The 17692-nt window shown below is 46.6% G+C and overlaps 1 protein-coding gene across 4 annotated transcripts in view; it reads right to left on the reverse strand.

The window, feature by feature from the left end:
• eml2 (EMAP like 2) overlaps window positions 1–17692 on the reverse strand; it is a 172890-nt gene that overhangs the window by 121310 nt on the left and 33888 nt on the right. Inside the window, exon 1 of one of the 4 annotated variants that reach the window (XM_063059896.1) lies at window positions 8573–8977. The exons of the other annotated variants lie outside the window; for them this stretch is intronic. Within the exon in view, the coding sequence (XP_062915966.1) occupies window positions 8573–8576 (4 nt within the window). The 5' untranslated portion in view covers window positions 8577–8977. Of the gene's footprint in view, window positions 1–8572; window positions 8978–17692 lie in introns of those variants that run through there. 4 annotated transcript variants of the gene reach the window in all.

Raw genomic sequence — 17692 nt, forward strand, 5'->3', positions numbered from 1 at the left:
TATTTGCAGTTATCTTGTAAATAACACTATTCTTTGCTTTTCTGGTCAGAGGTTAACTGCATTTCATTGGCTTTGTATCTGTACTTGGCACAATGACAATAAAGTTGAATCCAATCTAATCTAATTTAAACTACTCATGTTAATTGGGGTGGAGATACAGCATTGCCAAAGGAGTTGCAAGGCGCAACAGCTGTTTAGAGCCCCCTCCACCCCAATCAGGGCCACGTGAGGCCGTGGGAGCAGGTGGTCGTACGAGCAGCCGGTGCAGATCACAAGTCCTGGTTATGCGACCACTGACGCCAGGCAGACAATCTCCAAAGAGTATTGATAATGCTTCACACCTATGACTGTGTGGCTAAGTACAGCTCCAAAATTTGCTGATGACACCGCTGTTGTGGGCCGTATCAAAGGTGGTGATGACTCAGCACGTAGGAAGGAAATTGGAAACTTGGCTGAGTGCTGTCATAACAACAACCTCTCACTCAACGTCAGTAGGAACAAGGAACTGATTGTGGACTTCAGGAGAGCGAAACCAGAAGTCTATGAGTCAGTAATCATTGGCGGATCAGAGGTGGAGAGGGTTAGTAACTTTAAATTCCTGGGAGTCATTACCTCAGAGGACATGCCTTGAACCCATCATTTAAATATAATTGTGAAGAAGGCACGGCAGTACCTCTACTTCCTCAGGAGTCTGCAGAGATTCGACATCAAAAACCTCGGTAAACTTCTATAGGTGTGTGGTGGAAAGTGTGCTGACTAGCTGAATTACTGCCTGGTATGGGAACACCAATGCCTTTGTGGAAAATCCAACTAAAGGTAGTAGATTCAACCCAGTACATTACTGGAAAAACCCTCCCGACCATTGAGCACATCTACATGGAAGGTTGCCGTAGAAAAGCAGCATCCATCATCAGAGATCCTCAGCACCCAGGCCATGCCCTTTTCTCGCCGCTGCCATCAGGTAGAAGGTACAGGAGCCTCAGGACTCGCCCCACCTGATAAGGAACAGTTACTACCCCTCAACCTTCAGACTCTTGAACAAAATGGGATAACTGCACTCATTCTATTTCTGGTGTTCTCACACCTCCCTTCCTTCTCCCTCCCCCACACCTTCCTTCCTTCTCCCCCCACATCTCCCTTCCTACTCCCCCTCCGCACCTCCCTCCGAGCACCGGAATTCCGTTTCCAACTCTTCTCCCCCTCCCACCACCTCACATCTCCCTTCGAAAGGCCCCCTAAAATTTCACCAGGCCTTCACTTGCCAGTTTCTACCGATACACCGTGGAGAGCATTCTGACTGGCTGCATCGCCGTCTAGAATGGCGGGGCAGGGGGGTGAAGGTAATGGCTACTGCACAGGACTGAGGTAAGCTGCAGAGAGTTGTAAACTCAGTCAGCTCCATCATGGGCACCAGCCTCCCCAGCACCCAGGACGCCTTCAAGGAGCGATGCCTCGAAAAGGCAGAATCCATCAGTAAGGACCCCATCACCCAGAACATGCCCTCTTCTCATGGTTACCATCAGGGAGGAGGTACAGGAGCCTGAAGGTACACACTCAACCATTCAGGAACAGCTTCTTCCCCTCCGCCATCCGATTTCTGAATGGATAGTGAACCCATGAACACTATCTCAATACTTTTCTGCACTAAACTGGGACAGGTACATGGATGAGAGGTGTTTGGAGGGATATGGTCCGTGTGCAGGTCGGTGGGACTAGGCAGAGAAACGGTTTGGTACAGCCAAGAAGGGCTAAAAGGCCTGTTTCTGTGCTGCAATGTTCTATGGTTCTACTTATTTTATATATATATACATACACACACACACACACACACACACACACACACACACGGTATACTTACTGTAATTCAGTCATTATTATTCATATTGCAATCTACTGCTGTCAGAAAACAACAAATTTCGCAACCTGATTCTGAAACCATCCAGAATAATATCTCTGACTGGCATCAATTTTTATTTCATAAGATTGTGAATCCCATTGGGAACATTAAAGGATTATAAAGGCTGTGGATATTCAGATACTGTACATATTCAAGGCACGGATTAGCGAATTTCTATTTATTAGGATTCTAATGATGAACATTAGCTTTATTCGTCGCGTGTACATCAAAACATGCCACGCAATGCATCATTTGCGTCACATCGAATCAGCAAAGATTGCCCTGGGCAGCCTGCAAGTGTCTCCATGCTTCCACACGTGGTGTGGCCACAACTCACTCACCCCAACCTGTACGTCAGCAGGATGTGGGAGGAAAGCGGAGACCCGGAGGAAACCCAGGCAGTGATGGGGAGAACGTAAAGAAGCCCTTACGGACAGCAGCGAGAATTAAACCACAACTGGTGCTGTAAAACCCTTACACTATCATGCCCGCCTACAGACTGTAGACTTGAGAATCAAAAGGATATGTGGTCGATGCTGGGAAGTAACACCGAGGTAAGAGATCCCCAAGGTCTCAGTGAATGTCCGTTACGGCACTCGAGGACAACGGACCTCCTGCTTCTGTCATGGTCCACTCAGCCTCCTTCCAAAACAGCCACATCTACCTTGGAGAGACTAAAGCAAGAAACCATCGGCTTACGTTCTCAAGGCCTCTGTTTTTGGAGTGTGTTACCAGTCCTGAGTGACAAAACTCTGCGAGGCACAGGTGAGGCAGATGGTCAGGTTCTTTACCCCAGGATGGAAATATCAAATGTTAGACGGCATACCTTGAAGATGGAACCCCGCAGGAGATTTACGGGAAAAAACTTCTATTTTTGCACGGGGTGAGCTGGTGGAGGAAGTGGTAGGAGCAAGTATGATAGCAAACTAAAGCAGCATTCAGACAGCCAAATGAACAGGCAAGAGAGGGAATTTGTTGCCTCGATGGCCTTTTATGTCTTATGGTCTTGGCAAGGAATGGAGGGACTTGGCAGCGTTTGTTTAGATTGACATCATGGTTTGTGTGGGCTGAAGGGCCTGATCTTGTGCTGGACTGGACTCAAAGCCAGCAAGCCTAACTACTGCTTCCTGTAGTCAAGAGATTCTTCAGATGCTGGAAATACAGAGTAACACACACAAGAAGCTGGAGCAGGAGTTACCAACCTGGGGTCCATGGACCCCTTGCTTAATGGTGTTGGTTCATGCCATGAAAAAGGTTGGGGACCCCTGTGCTGGAGGAACTCAGCAGGTCAGGCAGCATCGATGAAAAGGAATAAAACCACGCTGTTTCGGGCAGAGACCCCTCATTGGGAGTCCTGATGGAGGGTCTTGATCCGAAACGTTGACTGCTTATTCCTTTTCATAGATGCTACCTTACCTGCTGAGCTCCTCCAATATTTCATGTGTACTTGTTATATTTTATGACTTCAAAACATTCAACTAATTCAGAGGAAGACTCGGGAGTCTGAAATGAGGTTCTAACTTTGCATTTACTTTAAGCGAGCCACACATGTATCACGTGGTAGTGTGATAACGTATGCCATTCACTTACTTTTACACATAACCCGTAATGAATTATTTAAACAAACAGGAATACTTAATCAACCAACCTAATGTTACTCAAATATTACTGAAGTATTTAATGTACAACAGCATGTTGTCCAGGTTGCTTTGGATTTCCAGCACCTGCAGAGTTTCTTGTGTTTACGAGTGCAGTTTCATGTAACTATCAGAACCAAGGACTTCACATTCCCAAAGATGTCAAGAGGAGAACATGCAGTCAAGTATACGGAGGCATTGTGGGATCTGAAAGAAGGCAAATGCACTGTTTGTACTGGAGTCTGTCAGTGCATATGCAATACTCACTCTGATCCCTGGCGAGCTGTTATTCAGACACCTGATATCAGGGCTCCGAGGGGAATTAAGAACAAAACAGAAACACACCTTTAGAAGCTGCTCATTTTTGAGCCGGTGAGTAAAATGTCTCAAGGAAAGGTGGCATCTTCAAACATATCAACGTGGGACCCAGAATTTAATGAATGCGAACGCAGGAAGGGAACAGCGTCTCTCCCTCACAGACATGCCTCACTGTGGACCGTAGAGTCACAGAAAGTACAGCACAGAAACAGACCCTTCGGCCCTTCTAGTCTCTTCTGAACCATTTAAGCTGCCTACTCCCATCGACCTGCTCCTGTACCACAGCCCTCCATATCCCTACCATCCACGTACCTATTCAAATTTCTCGTAAATGTTGAAATCGAGCTCGAATGCATCATTTGTGCTGCCAGCTCGTTCCACACTCTCACCACCTCACGAGTGAAGAAGTTTCCCCTCATGTTCCCTTTAAACTTTTTCACCTTTCACCCTTAGCCCATGACCTCTAGTTGTAATTCCCACTCAACCTCAGTGGAAAATGCCTGCTTGCATTTACCCTGTCTATAGCCCTCATGGGTGGGCACGTGGCCAAGTGGTTAAGGCATTCGACTAGCAACCTGAAGGTCGTGAGTTCGAGCCCCAGTCCTTGAGCAAGGCACTTAATCACACGGTGCTCTGCGACCACACTGGTGCCAAACTGTATGGGTCCTAATGCCGTTCCCTTGGACAACATTGGTGTCATGGAAAGGGGAGACTTGCAGCATGGGCAACTGCTGGTCTTCCATACAACCTTGTCCAGGCCTGCACCCTGGAGAGTGAAGACTTTCCAGGCGCAGATCCATGGTCTCGCGAAACTAACTGATGCCTTTACCCCTCATAATTTTGTATACGTCCATCAAACCTCCTCTCAATCTTCTGTGACCCAAAGCTACCCTGGCACTGAAAGATAAGCCCGTGGCCAGGAGGGTTCTAGAACAACTTCCACAGTTGTTCGGTCCACAGGTCTGGTTCCTTAGTTGTCCGACCACCTAGCCAGCCAATCAGATGTTTGATCTGGCAAGATGCAAGAAAGTCATTTAAAATACATGCCAATGAGGTACAATTTCGGTTGGATCTTCACACCTTCGAGTCCCCTGTACCCTACCCACCATACAGCAGGACCCAAACGAAAGCTAGCTTCAGAGCTGCACTTCGGAAGCAGGAAAATCCATCCTTGAGACACCGTGGAGCACATGTAATCCACCAACAATCACTGCAGAAAGCAGCCATACCTCACTGCATCAAATTCCAAGCTACAGGTGTATTCCTGGCACAGATCCCAAGCTTGTTCAAAGTAAATTTATTATCAAAGTATGTATACACTACCACATACTACCCCGAGATTCATTTTCTTGCAGGAATTCACATAATAGAATCGATGAAAAACTGCAGACAGAGGTGGACAAACAATGTGCAGAAGACAAACTACGCAAGTGCAAAAAATTAATAACGATGAATAAATAAGTGAATGATTATTACTGGGAACATGAGTCGAGGAGTCCTTGGAAGTGAGTTGTCCGACCAGTTGTGGACTATGGAAAGGAATAGACATTGGATGTTTCGAGCCACGACCCTTCAGCTGGCCCAGGATGACAACTGTATGTACCTGCAGAGTTCCTCTTTGTGTGTGCTGCTCTGGATTTCCAGCATCTGCAAAATCTCTTCCATTTATTATGTCAAGTTAGCAATGATATTTTGAATGTAACTGATGTTTGCAAATTTCCTTGCAACTTAAATTCACATCACCCTGCACAGTGCGTTGTTTTCATTCTGAAAAAGAGTATAAACCCCGGTAGGGACGGTAACTGTTATTCATTTTGCCAAGGTAGAGGCAATACAACAAAGGGTTACCAAACCATGTTACGAGAGAGTGAACTACTAACTATACTTTACAAAGAAACTAGGCAAGGAAGGAAAGTTAAGATGCATCCATTTTATCTCCAACTGTTTCCACTTCTGATGAAGCACTTCATTTGAAGCTGTCCTTAATGATGGATGCTGCCTTTTTGAGGCATTGCTCCTTGACGATGCCCTGGCACCAGCCTCCATAGCATCCAGGACATCTTCAAGGAGTGATGCCTCAAACAGGGGGCATCCATCATGAAGGACCCCCATCACCCAGGTCATGCCTTGTTCTCATTGCTACCATCAGGGAGGAGGTACAGGAGCCTGAAGGCACACACTCAACAATTCAGGAACAGCTTCGTCCCCTCTGCCGTCCGATTTCTGAATAGACATTGAACCCATGGACACCACCTCACTATTTTTTTATTCCTGTTTTTGCATTACTTATTTAATTTAACTATTTTATATATGTACATACACAAACGAGAGGAAACCTGCAGATGCTGGAAATCAAAGCAACACAGTCCCGATGAAGCGTCTCGGCCCGAAACGTCGAAGGTTTACTCTTCTCTATAGATGCTGACTGGCCTGCTGAGTTCCTCCAGCATTTTGTAGGTTCAAAGGTCGAATTTAATGTCAGAGAAATGTATACAATATACATCCTGAAATGCTGACAGGTGTTACTGTAATTCACAGCTTCCCTCTCTCTATTATTATGTACTTCATTGTGCTGCTGCCGCAAAGTTAACAAATCTCACTACATATGCCGGTGATAATTAATCCTGATTCTCATTCTGAAGCACAAACTGCTCCTCTGTTCAAAGGCGCTCATTCAAAAGTTCAAAGTACTTCGAAGTATCAAAGCAAGTACATTTACTATCAAAGCATGTATATAGAATACAACTTCGAGATCCATCCTCCCCTCCGGCTGCCGCGAAACAAAGAAACATCATGGAACTTGTTCAAAGAAAACATCAGACACAGAAAAAATAAATTACAGGCTCCAATCGCACACAGATCAGTAGAATTATTATTTAATAGAAGGCGAAGTAGTAGTAGTTTCATGAACAGTCTGCAGGACGTCACTATTAGTCGCTGGTGTCACAGTTGTCCCATCAGTGAAATGTCCCACAGCCTATGGACTCACTTTCAAGGATCTTTATCACATGTCGTCAAGATTTAGCGCTTATTTATTATTATTTCTTTCTTTTTGTATGTGCACAGTTTTGCACGCTGGCTGATCACCTAAGTGAGGTGATCTTTCACAGATTCTGTTTTGGGTATTAATCTATTATGGATTTATTCAATATTCCCACAAGAAAATGAAGCTCAGTATTGTATATGGTGACATATACATGCTTTGATAATAAATTTACTTTGAACTTTTGGACCTGTTGAATATTTGCAGTGTGGGGTTTTTCAGTCAATGGATAATTTTGGCTCTGGGCTGGAGTTGGACACGGACTCAAAGTTTATTCGAGGTTCAAGTTTGCTTATCGCTTGTACGTCGAAGCATACGGTGAAACAGCTAACATACACAAGAGTGTGCTGGGGGCAGCCCGCAAGTGTTGCCACACATTGTTTAGCTGTTGGATTTGTTGCCACGGGCAGCTATGGAGGCCAAGTCATTGGGTGCATTTAAGGCAGAGATCTATAGGTTCTTGATTAGCCAGGGCGTCAAAGTGTATGGGGTGAAAGCAGGGGATTGGGGGTGACTGGAAGAATTGGATCAGCCCATGATTGAATAGCGGAGCAGGCTCGATGGGCCGGATGGCCTACTCCTGCTCCTATATCTTATGGTTTTATGGTCTTATTCTGGCACCAACATAGCACGCCCACAATGCTCCCCACTGAAATGGCTAAGAGATGAACGAACTACCAGGATTCAAAAATCACAATCTAACAACCTCACACCTTCTACCCAGAGGAGATTTTTATTCAACTCCAGACTGATTTTCCAGTTCCCAACCCCCTTTTTACCCTTTGGAGTCCACTACAGAGGCCAGTAGAAAAATTACACAGAACTCACACAAAATGCACGGGGAACTCAGCAGGTCAGGCAGCGTCTATGGAGAGGAATAAAGAGTGGACGTTTCAGACCCTGACCCGCCAGCTGTTTATTCCTCTCCATAGATGCTGCCTGATTTGCCGGGTTCCTCCAGCGTTTGCGTGTGTTGCTTTGGATTTCCAGCATCTGCCGACTTTCTGCTGTTTATAAATTATTAAACTGCTCTGGTGGGAATGGGATTCATCTCTATATTCATTCAAGCTGTTGCTCAGGCCACTGTGTTTCTTGTCCAGTGACACAGCCTCACACGCCTTTACGGCCTCGCCGTTACAGTTAACAGCTCACGGGCAATCGAACTCTTTTCGCTGCCTCTTCATCCTGGCGCATCTGACTCTTGGCTTCCAGCTCGCACCTTCAACCTTCCCGTCCGGTCACAGTAAGCAGATCTCACACCTTCAGCAATCTCCTCCGAAGGAAGAGCTTGTACAGCGGAAAGGCCGTTCATCTTTGGTCCTTTCGGACGCCGAGAGCCAGCGTCTTCCCTCATTCCAGCCACCACTACTTCCCTTTCTGTCCATCTCCTTCCATCCCACCCCTACCCCCCTGAAAATCTACATAACTGATGCTCCGGTTCCAATTTGCCCCCCCCCCCCCCTTGGTGAGAGAAGCTCCGTAACTTTCTCCACTTTCGGCACGGGTTGAATGGTGCGGGAGACGGGGGTGGGGGGAGCAGGGATGATATATTGTTGGTCAGCGTGACCATCCATCACCCCGACCTCTCCAAACGGCAGCGTGCCCCAGCTAATCAGACCGGCACCCAGGGATGCTCTCGCTGCCGGTTGAAGGAACATTTTAAAGGCACATACTCACCCATTTTGATCTTGCGCTCTGTCGTATTAAATCCGTCCGCCCGGTTAAGCTGAGGCACCTGCGCGGCGAGGGTTACACCGCGGCCACCTCCCAAGTAAACACGATTAGAGCGGCGCAGGAACGAGCCTCCCCTCTGAGAGCGCAGCTTTCTGGTACATCACCGCCGTGTGCTGGCTCCAGCCCAATTTTTGCATTAGATGAAACGAAGGGCAGACAGCATAATCTCCTGAAAATAACAGCGCCGATTTCCCCCTTTTCCCAAACAACAATTAGCTTCTTAAATCCCCGAAGCCCGTGACTCGTGGCGGAACAATTGATGGCAAGTGTCACATCGTCCATCGGTACACACCTCACCACGGCGCGGCAACTTAACCGTGCGAGATTGCAATTGCATCAGGAGCAACCTCTTAAGTTTGCGTCATATTGGCACGGTGCGCGACCCCACCAACATCTGACACGCGGCAGTAAATTCCATGATTGATCAGAGTCCATCCAGCGGGAGATCGGTTACAACCTGAGCGTGTGGGGATCTCAGCCTCTCACTCCGGCATGTGCGCGTCTGGCCGCTTATTAACTCACTCCAAACCCGATTATGGATCCTTCCTCCTCAGAGACCCGCGTCTCCTCCCTCCCCCCCACCACCACCAGAACAACGTTACCATCTGCTGCCTTCACAGGACCAGCTATTGTGGCTGACTTTCAGTCATTAGCAACAAAAAAGGGGGAAAACTTATCGTCATGCCGCTATTTCCCCTCGAGCCTGGTGGCAATCCGCGCACCTTGAGTCTTTAAACACGGCGCGGCAATCTGGTTAGTCTCAACCAAATAATCTGAAAAGCGCCTTAAAATTGCTAAACACTGGAGGTTTTACCATGGGGGTCACTGACAGAACTACGTACACTCAGTGGCCACTTTATTAGGTACACCCGTTAACGCAAATATCTAATCAGCCAATCACATGGCAGCAGCTCGATGCATAAAAGTACGCAGACATGGTCAAGAGGTTCGGTTGTTGTTCAGACCAGACATTAGAATGGGGAGGGAATGTGGCTTTGTCTGCAGAGTGATTGTTGGTGCCAGACGGGGTGGTTTGAGTATCTCAGAATCGGCTGATCTCACGCACAACAGTCTTTAGGGTTTACAGAGGATGATGCAAAAGTAAAACAATCAACAATAAAAAAATAAACAGTGCTGTGGGTAAAATTGTCTTGTTAACGAGAGAGGTCAGAGGAGAATGGCCAGACTGGTTCAAGCTGACAGGAAGGCGACAGTAACTCAGATGAACCACGTGTTACAACAGCGGTGTGCAGAAGAACATCTCTGAACTCACAGCCCATCGGACCTTGAACTGGATGGCCTACAGCAGCCGGAGACCATGCACGTACTTTTGGAGGTCACTTTGTTAGGTACAGAAGGTGCATGACAAAGTGGCCAGAGAGTGGATAAGTCTTCCTGATGGATAGGATGTGGCTGCTCTTGAAACATGTTAAAGGCAGATGGCTTCAGGCAACGAAACCAGAGTTTAGCCTCTTGTCAGCTAAACGTGAACTCGACAATGTTGCCCGAACTCAAGTCTAGTTCGCGTCATTCCCACGAAACCAGGACCAAGCCTATTCCCAGCCTTCCCAGCTTCGAAGCACAGGAAGCTGCACTCACTCCAGTTATTTCAAAATTCAAAGTAAATTTAATATCAAAATCACCGTACACTACCCCGAGATCATTTTCCTACAGGCATTCATGTACAATAAAGAAAAACACTGAAAAACTACACACGAAGGCTGACAAACAACCAATGAGCAAAAGATGACAAACTGGGTAAATACAAATAATAATAATAAAAAAATAATTAAGTAAATGAATTATATCGAGGGCATCAGTTGCAGGATCCTTAAAGTGAGTCTGTAGGTTGTGGAATCAGTTCAGAGTTGGGGTGAGTGAAGTTATCCACACTGGTTCAGGAGTCTGATGGTTCAAGGGTTATAACTGTGTTTGCACAGAGAGGACATCCAAGAGGACCACAACCTTGTCGTGGGGTTTGGAGGCTTGTTTGCCTCAATGACCCAGAGAGCTTTGTTGGCTGGAATCTGGGCTCTTGGTAGAGTCACCCATGACAAACAGGTCAAAGGTTCGAGGCCAAACTAAGAGAGGTCCACTAGTCCTCTAAGTCTGTGGATTCAGCTCAGGACGAACAACCCTGACTGCTGAAACAAAACTGTTCCAGAAACAGCAACGAAGAATCCTTCTACATCTGAGTGTGACGGTTTTCCTCACTCTCCACCCAGGGCTTGCATGCCTGACAGTGGTGAAAACTGAGAGGAAGTTATGAAGGAAGCCCCAAACACCACCAGAGATGGAGGACCTGAATTGCTGCCTAGTGACGAAGGAAAAGAGAGAGTGAACCTCTCGTACGTGCTACTCTTCCACCCAGGCTGTTTGAAGCCGGGCACCCGAGCTGTGGCACACAAGGCAACCGATGGGAAGAGCTGCAGCAGTTTCCAAATGCACCCATCAACGACTGACACGGGGGGTGGGGGAGAGCGGCTTTCGACTGACAATTAAGCCACAGCCCCACACTACGGCCCTCCACAAACAAGAAAACTCACCAACACCCCTGCTTTGTGAGAAGGCTGGACTACACACACCAATAGTAACAACCTTCGACACATGCCCAGCTGACACACAGCACGGAACAGAAATGGCACTGTGACGGAGCAGAGAGCTCTACAACTTGTGGTTAAAACTCCCTAATGCAGCACGGGCACCAGCCTATCTGCCACCGAGGCAGCACACTGTCCATACAGAGAGATCCTGGAGAAAGACCGGCAATATCACGCTTTCCATCCGTGCCGGGGTTGAGCATCGAGCTAGCAACTCGGCCTCGCAAAAGTAAGAAAACCTGCTAAAAAATACCACCATCATGACGGCGTCCCGATGACTCCACTCGGAGTTAAGGGCTTTCTTCAAAAAAAAAAATTTCAGGCTGAAGCCGTTCATCATCCAATGTTTATTCCTCTCCATAGGTGCTGCCTGAGTTGCTGAGTTCCTCCAGCATATATTGATGTGTTAGTCCAGATTTCCAGCATCTGCAGAATCTCTTGTGATTATGCTGAGGACTTCCATCTCTTGGCTGATGTAGATTTATTAATTGATTGAGAGGCAATTAGCAAATAAGATTCACTGTGCTCTCTGTGAACTCCATGAGCCTGGGCAATATTCCACAATGTCTGCGTTCTAACTGCACAATGACAGTTCAGTTCAAGGCTCAGCTGGTTCTCAGTACCACTGATGGATTCTGTCTGCCCGCACCCCGCAGCCTTTTGTCCCATCAACGTCCCAAACCCGTTCTTTGTGTTTCTACATACCTATCACAGAAAGAACAGAAACAGCTGGAGAAAGGGTTCTTCAATGCAACAGATGTATCCCCCCCTTCCGTATGAACAAGATGTGAATTTTATTTTTTTAGAACCAATTTTAATCTATCTGGAAATCAAAAGCGACAAAAAAAAAGTTATTGGTTTTGTACCCTGTTGGTGATTTAAAAAAATACACCAATGTCATTTAAGATCAGTAATTAGTCATAGTCATAGTCATACTTTATTAATCCCGGGGGAAATTGGTTTTCATTACAGTTGCTCTATGAATAATAAATACTAATAAAACCATAAATAGTTAAATAGTAATATGTAGATTATGCCAGGAAATAAGTCCAGGACCAGCCTATCGGCTCAGGGTGTCTGACCCTCCAAGGGAGGAGTTGTAAAGTTTGATGGCCACAGGCAGGAATGACTTCCTATGACGCTCTGTGTTGCATCTGGGTGGAATGAGTCTCTTGCTGAATGTACTCCTGTGCCCACCCAGTACATTATGTAGTGGATGGGAGACATTGTCCAAGATGGCATGCAATTTAGACAGCAACAATTAATGTTAACGTCCTCTTTGGGAAGTACGATTGCTCAGGATGGCTATAAGACCATAAGGCATAGGAGCAGAATTAGGCCATTTGGCCCATCGTGTCTTCTACAACATTCCATCATGGCTGATTTATTATCCCTCTCAACCCCATTCTCCAGCCTTCTCCCCATAACCTTTGACACCTTTACCAATCCAGAACCTATCAACCTTTGCTTTAAGGAGGACCTGTCAGCCTCCACAACCATCTGCGGCAATGAATTCCACAGATTCACCTCCCCAACTCTGTTTCTGCCTGGGACCTCTGGCGGGTGAGGTGAGCTTGACAACTACCACACTACAGAAACCCACGCTGGCAGTCCGTATAAAGCCTTTCAAGACGGATTACTGAATCGGAAGGTTTTCTACAATAGAAAGGGGGCAGAGTCAAATACCAGGAGGTTTTAGTGAAATAAAGTTTCAGACAAACTTTCTGATGGAAATGGAGAGCATGGGGTACAGTAACTGGTGTTACTGCTTTAGGACCTGATGTAAGGCTCTCTCTCCATGAGGAGATTGCTCATTTCCCCTATCACAGTACAGGCTCAGCATGGCAGTGTCCAGGTGACCATGATGCGTTACAGCGCTGGTGATTGGGGTTCACCACCCACTGTAGTCTGTAAAGAGTTTGTATGCTGTCCCTGTGACCGTGTGTGTTTCTTCCGAGTGCTCAGGTTCCCCCGCACATTCCAAAGACGTTTGGGTTAGGGTTAGCAGGCTGTGTTACATCGTCCCCAGAAGCAGGGCGACACTTGCAGACTTCCCCAGCACGTCTTGGGACTGTTGGTTGCTGACACAAATGAAACATTTCTCAACGTTTTGATGTGCGTGTGACAAATAACGTTAAATCGAATCGAAATGCTCCAGTTTGCTCCCTCCTCCTAATGTATACCGGTAATTAATTCAGCCACAGTAAGCGATCCCAGTGTATGGCAAAGTGAATCAAAAGGCTTTGGAAGAGTGTAGAAGTAGCAGGGGTTCATAGTAACAGGAAGAGGGAGAAAAGGGACTAAGAGAATTGCTCTCCTAGGAGCTTGCATAAAACCAGTGGGCTAATCGGCCTCCTTCAATGTTACAATAATGTTGCACACTCCAGTTCAAAACTGATTCCATTCATACACACTCCCTAACTCAGATCTGGTACTCCAGCAGGTGTTCTAAACAAGGCTAGCATTAACTCAGGTTGGAGGACCAACACCTCATATACCGTCTAGGTAGTCTCCAGCCCCTTGGTATGAACATAGAATTCTCCAACTTCCGGTAATTCCCTCCCCCTCCCTTCCCCTATCCCTATTTCACTCTGCCCCCTCCCGCAGCTGCCTATCATCTCCCTCATGGTTCCGCCTCCTTCTACTACCCATTGTGTTTTCCCCTATTCCTTCTTCACCTTTCCTGCCTATCACCTCCCTGCCTCCCTTCCCCACCCCTTTATCTTTCCCCTTACTGGTTTTTCACCTGGAGCCTACCAGCCTTCTCCTTCCCACCGTCCCCCAACCTTCCTTATAGGGCCTCTGCCCCTTCCCTCTACAGTCCTGACGAAGGGTTCCAGCCTGAAATGTCGACTGATCGTTTCCACGGATGCTGCCCGACCTGCTGAGTTCCTCCAGCGTGTTGTGAGTGCTAGCATTCAGTTGCTTGCTACAATAGCAAAAGAGAGTAAAAACTCAGGAGGTTGCAGAGCAAAGACAGGACAGACAAAGGACAAACACGCAAGACAATTTTGCCCTTATGAGTATCAAAGTACTGGGCTAGCTTTCCAGTTGCTTCATGACTAACTTCCCTTCCTCTGTTCGCTGCTCCACGAGGTTCACTCGTCTCGGCACTGAACTGAGGCTGTGGCCTGCAACCAGTAGGCTTCTGGTGGTCTCACTTTCATCAGTTCTGAAGGCCATTTGCTTACTTTTATTGTTTGCACAATTTGTTTTTTTTTCCTTTCTGCACACTGGGTGTTTGACAGTCTTCTTTTTGTTTTAATAGGTGCTATTGTGTTTCTTTGTTTTGTGGCTGCCTGTAAGGAGACAATTCTCAAGGTGGTAGAGATACTTTGACAATAAATGTACTTTGAACTTTGAGCATTTAAAACCTAAAACTCAGGTCAGCTAGTGCTTACAGGATTTCCTGTGAATGCAGAGCAGCATATATCGGCCAGACGGGACACAGAGTGGAAACCTGCATCAAGGAGAAACACACACACTGGAGGAACTCAGCAGGCCAGGCGGCATCTACGGGAAAAAGTACAGTCGACATTTTGGGCCAACACCCTTCAGCAAGACCGAAGAAAAAAAGAGTCCAGCCCTGCCGAAGGGACTCAGCCTGAAATGTCGACTGAACTTTTTTCCATAGATGCTGCCTGGCCTGCCGAGTTCCTCCAGCATTTTGGTTGTGTTGCTTGGATTTCCAGCACCTGCAGACTTCCTTTTGTTTGAGCACAGGAGGTGTATGTGTTTGGGTAACCTGGAGAAATTGGCGGTAGCAGAACACTGCATTTGCAATGGCCATAGGATTGACTTTGATGGCACAAAACTATTGTGCCACACCAATGGCTTTTGGGGCCGCCTGGTGAAGGAAGCCTTTGAAATAAAACTTGAGGAAAAGAATTTTAACAAAGATGAAGGTCTCACTCTAAGTAAGAACTGGAATTTGATTATACGCAAGGTGGGATGAGGACGAACCAATCAGGAGGGATGGACGATGGGGGTATAATTACCGCCAGACTAGACATGCTCAGGACTCAGGATGGATGGCATTTACAGAATTCCCTGTTAATGTGGAGCAGCGTATATCAGCCAGATGGGACGCACGGTGGAAACCCGCATCAGGGAGCACAGGAGGTGTATCTGTTTTGGTTACTTGCGGAAATTGGCAGTAGCAGAACATTGCAAAACTATTGTGCCACACCAATGGCTTTTGGGACTGCCTGTTGGAGGAAGCCTTTGAAATAAAACTAGAGGAAAAGAATTTTACCAAAGACGAAGGTCTTGCTCTAAGTTAGAATTGGAATTTGAATGTGCACAAGGTGGGAGAGTGGAAACCTGATTAGATGAGGACTAACCAATCAGGAGGGATGGACAACGGGGGTATAAATACCACTGGACGAGACATCATACCTGGTGAAGATGGCAGAGTTTGTCATCAAAACTTCAGTTAAAATTAATACCTGTACTGGGCTGGAAGCCCAGGAAGAGTTTATTCGTTTCAACTTCCATTTTCTTAGATGTCTCCAAGTTGTTCCAGACTCTCGTGATTATTCAAATCAAGAACAGAAGATGACTGTGTCCCTCAAGACTATCCCACCGTTCACTGGAGTTACACTGACCTCTACACTTACTCTCTGCCGGTCCTCCATAGCGCTCAGCTCCTTTATCCATCATGAATCTGTCCACCTCCACCTTCAGTGCTACTAACGATCTCTCTCTCCGATGTTCTCAGCTAGAGAACACAAGTGCTTCAGCGTCCTCTGCAAAAAGAAGTTTCGATGCACCCACCACTGGACAGTGACCTAAGCAAATGAGGTGCCTGAATTGTGCCCGCTAGGCCTGCCAATCCCAAAGGGAGCCACCCCCAATCAGTAACTTCTTGGATGCACAGCAAGCCAGGGGCATGGTGAACAAGAAACTAGAGACAACAAGATATAGGAACAGAATTTGGCCATTGACCCATCGAGTCTTTCCTGCCATTCCATCATGGCTGATTTATTTTCATCAACTCCATTATTCTACCTTCTCTCCATGACCTTTGACCCTCTGACTAATCAAGAGCCTATTAACTTCCACTTTAAATAGACCCAATGATTTGGTCTCCACAACCGTCTGTGGCAATGAATTCCACAGATTCACCACCCTCTGGCTAAAGAAATTCCTTCTCATCCGTTCTTAAGGGGTGCCCTCTGGTCCTAGACTCCCCCAGTACAGCAAACATCCTCTCCACGTCCGTTCTATCTAGGGCTTTCAATACTTGGTAGTTTCAAAGAGATTCCCCTTCATTTTTCTAAACGTACACTATGTGAGCACAGGCCCGGAGCCTTCAATCGCTCCACACAGGCACAGTTCCCATAATGCTCGATTGCCAGATCCCAAAAATCAGACAATCACACGGGAGCCCCTCAGCGTTACACACAGGATCTGGTCTGACGAATTGGAGCTTGGCCTAGGATGGAGTCTACATTGTTAGAAGGGAAATAGATTAACATCAATTTTTTAAAAATCAATTATTTCTTCGAAGTTGAGGATGTTAAACATGCATTTAAACAGGGAACTGTTTTAATAATTGGAATGTTTCTGTGTGTCAAACACTTTTAAAAATACAAACACAAGAGATTCTGCAGATGCTGGAAATCCAGAGCTACACACACACATTGCTGGAACAACTCAGCAAGTCAGGCAGCACCTATGAAGGTGAATCAACAGTCAACGATTCGAGCCGAGACCCTTCATCGGGACAAAATGCGTAGGAGTTAAAGCTTCATGCCCGCTGTCTTATGGGCTTGCTAATATCCTGGGATGTTATACGTAAAATACCTCATCTGCCTTGGACTCTACCCAAGTACAGAAAATGAGGATAAATTATCTTCCACTTTAGTAAACGTGTAGGCTGCACTGCTCCAACATTCACTACAAAAACTCTCTCACTGGAGTTTATTTGGAGACACAGCATGGTAACAAGCCCTCCCGTGCCTCCCAATTACACCATGTGACCAATTCACCTTGTAAGCCGTACGTCTTTGGGCTGTGGGAGGAAACCGGAGCACCCGGAGGAAACCCACGTGGTCACGGATAGAGCGTGCAAACTCCTTACAGACAACAGCAGGATTGAACCCAAGTCGCTGATACTGTAAAGCATCACGTTAACCGCTTCGCTTCCATGACGGCTTATCCTACATTCAATTATCTCAATCCCACATTGTTCCTCTCCCACCAAACACTGCTGTGCTGAGAAGTCCATCTTCCTCTCTTAACTTGGTTGTCTTTGGTCCGGGCATTGAGCCAAATCCAGATCAATTTCCACTGAGATGAGGCCAGGAAGAATGGTGCTGTAGACCCCTCCATTATGGTGAACGTGTTTCCAGAAATGCAGTTTACCAGTTGGAAACAATAGCTGCTGTAACGTGTTCTGCTGGACAATTGTCATCGGCACTCCTTGACATCTGCCATTCCCAGTCATTGGCCCACACCA

Source organism: Mobula hypostoma, chromosome 10, assembly GCF_963921235.1.
Source record: "Mobula hypostoma chromosome 10, sMobHyp1.1, whole genome shotgun sequence".
Lineage (NCBI taxonomy): Eukaryota > Metazoa > Chordata > Chondrichthyes > Myliobatiformes > Myliobatidae > Mobula > Mobula hypostoma.